At 32.5% G+C, this 2,247-nt stretch overlaps 1 protein-coding gene across 1 annotated transcript; it reads right to left on the bottom strand.

Moving 5' to 3' along the window:
• Positions 1–283: 283 nt before the first annotated feature.
• On the bottom strand, positions 284–2,031 carry LOC146540281 (uncharacterized). The gene is made up of 3 exons (XM_085206216.1): positions 1,851–2,031; positions 1,034–1,219; positions 284–452 (listed from the first exon to the last, which is right to left on the bottom strand). Exons 1-3 carry the CDS (start codon positions 1,896–1,898, stop codon positions 300–302), a joined length of 387 nt encoding a protein of 128 aa, XP_085062342.1. The 5' UTR covers positions 1,899–2,031; the 3' UTR covers positions 284–299.
• Between the last annotated feature and the right edge of the window lie 216 nt (positions 2,032–2,247).

Here is a 2,247-nt window from a genome sequence, read left to right as displayed (position 1 = left end):
TTTAAAAGAATTATAACCTGCTTATATTCGTTTTTCTTTTTATACTTTACACATATTTTATAAATGCGCTTATTTATTTTGTAATTAGACATAAATCAATTTTGATACAAATACAAAGAAAACCTTTTTTAATGCATTCTCTTATTGTGTAACATTCTCTCTTTTATGCATTACAACCTCCATCGTGTATTTTCCGATCTCTATACAATGTAATATAGACGGAGTGAATAGTGCTCTAAAAGCACAATCGAAACGCCATAGAGAAAATAAAAATACTATTTTTACAATAATTTTCACTTTTATAGTTCTGATCGTAATTGGAAGTCTACTTGACCATTGGAGATTTGTTTGTTTCCGAAAGTAATGTTGTATTGGCATCGCCCTTCGTCGAACGGGAAGTTTTCAGGTATATGGCTTATTAAAATCTTTACCATTTCAAAGCGGTAGTAACCCTGAAACACACAAAATGGTAGGTAAGGTCCTCCACTGAAAGCAATCAATATAAAAAATTGTTATATGGTATGGTATAATATTCCCGTTCTTATATTTTGCTGTATTCATATTTTTTTATATAGTTTATTTTGATGTGACAATGCCTTATAAATTAATAAACACCGGTTGCATGCATGGAAAAACATTACTCATTGTCACGTCACATTGTTATTTGTAATCTGTATATTTGCAAATTAATGTTAATTTATTTAAAAATTATCTTATTCAATTAACTACTTTGTATTATACAAAATAGTGATAATTCACTGATAATAATTCAATTCAAATTATAAAAGTCTTTTTTTGTAAGTATTTTTTTATTTTTCAAATAACAAATTGTTTTGTTAACTTTTGCCACTTGAAACAATTTGCCTCGGAATCGATTGGAGAATGGAGAACAGAGTGCGTTGACACTAAATTCTAATTCTCTTTGCCTATTGGCTGTAATAGTGGCCAAGTGGTGTGGCCAAGGTTATGGAGATAACTTAAATTTATAAGAAGCAGGCAGCAGCAAGTAGCAAATAAGTATTTAAGATCTTACCGGCTTCATTGGACATTCAAACAACGGTTGCCGGCGTTCTGCAGCTGGTACGTAGTAGTAACCTGCTAATGCACTGGCACCAAAGATGTTGGTTGGCTTCACTAAATTACAAGTGGTATAGTGAAATTCCACAAAACTGCGCATGTACATTGTATTTGTCAGGAGTTGATAGAAATAAATATTGTGCTGAAATAATTTATATATAATTTTTATTTTTTTTCATGGAAAAAGACAAGGCAAACGAATGTAAGGGTCATGTGATGATAAGCGATCACCGCCGCTCAAGACTCCGTGTAAGCTCAGAAGAGCTACAGGAGGAACTACAGGTGCGTTGCCGGAATTTAAAGTGGAGAAAAATGAAATCGCTCTGCTGATAGCGATTTTGACAGTCACTTAAAATGTTAAGGCCTAATGTACTGATACTGTGCGTGTATATAAGGGGAGTGTTTTAGAAGAGTAGTGACAGGACGAATAGTAATGGTATTTTAGTAGAATGGTATTCCATTTTAATGGTAGAATTACAATTTTTAAAAAATCTGACGGCTAGTATCGCCACTCAACACGCAATGCTTAGGAATTCTGCGAAAAATTGAGTAACAGAAGTGTTTCAATGAGAACGGAATTTTAACACTAGGTTCTGAGTGTCCCGAACGGGACAGTTATTTAAGAAAAACAGGATTTTTTTAATAAGTTACTAACAATTCCAGAGATTATAAGTAATCCCACTTTTCCTTGTGAAGACAAAGCTAGTTTTCTTTCCTGACAAAGCTAGTATATACAGGTACATAAACGATTCAGTAACAATAAAAAATCTCACCATCATTTCGTTAGTGAGTTCTTTCTTCAAAAATAAAGTTAAATTCATATAATGTGCGGGATCAGAGCGACTGACGCGTCGTGCTGTGAATGTTACATTGGTCACGTATTCTGGATTTAAATATGTAATCCTGGGGTGCTCTACGTTGAAATAGTATACCTGCAAAAAATTTAGTTTTCCATTAATTCGTTACTTAAATATTTAACGGAGAAATTTTAGTTAGCAGTACTGTGTACTGATTTACCAATTCGACAAATTCTTAGTGAAATTTAAATACTATTGTAACTCCAGTTACTCTTTAAGATCTTGTAGTTCTGAATGCTAGTGACTAATTAATGCTAATTTAGTACAATTTCAAAAGTATTAAGTTCGCAAAAGTTCAGAAAACCAAACTTCA

Source organism: Heliconius melpomene, chromosome 2 (assembly GCF_056956725.1).
Source record: "Heliconius melpomene rosina isolate 202511_hmr_F chromosome 2, ASM5695672v1, whole genome shotgun sequence".
In the NCBI taxonomy this organism is placed as follows: Eukaryota; Metazoa; Arthropoda; class Insecta; order Lepidoptera; family Nymphalidae; genus Heliconius; species Heliconius melpomene.
Note: the sequence above shows the minus strand (reverse complement) of the source record. Positions and strands in the feature narration are given on the sequence as shown.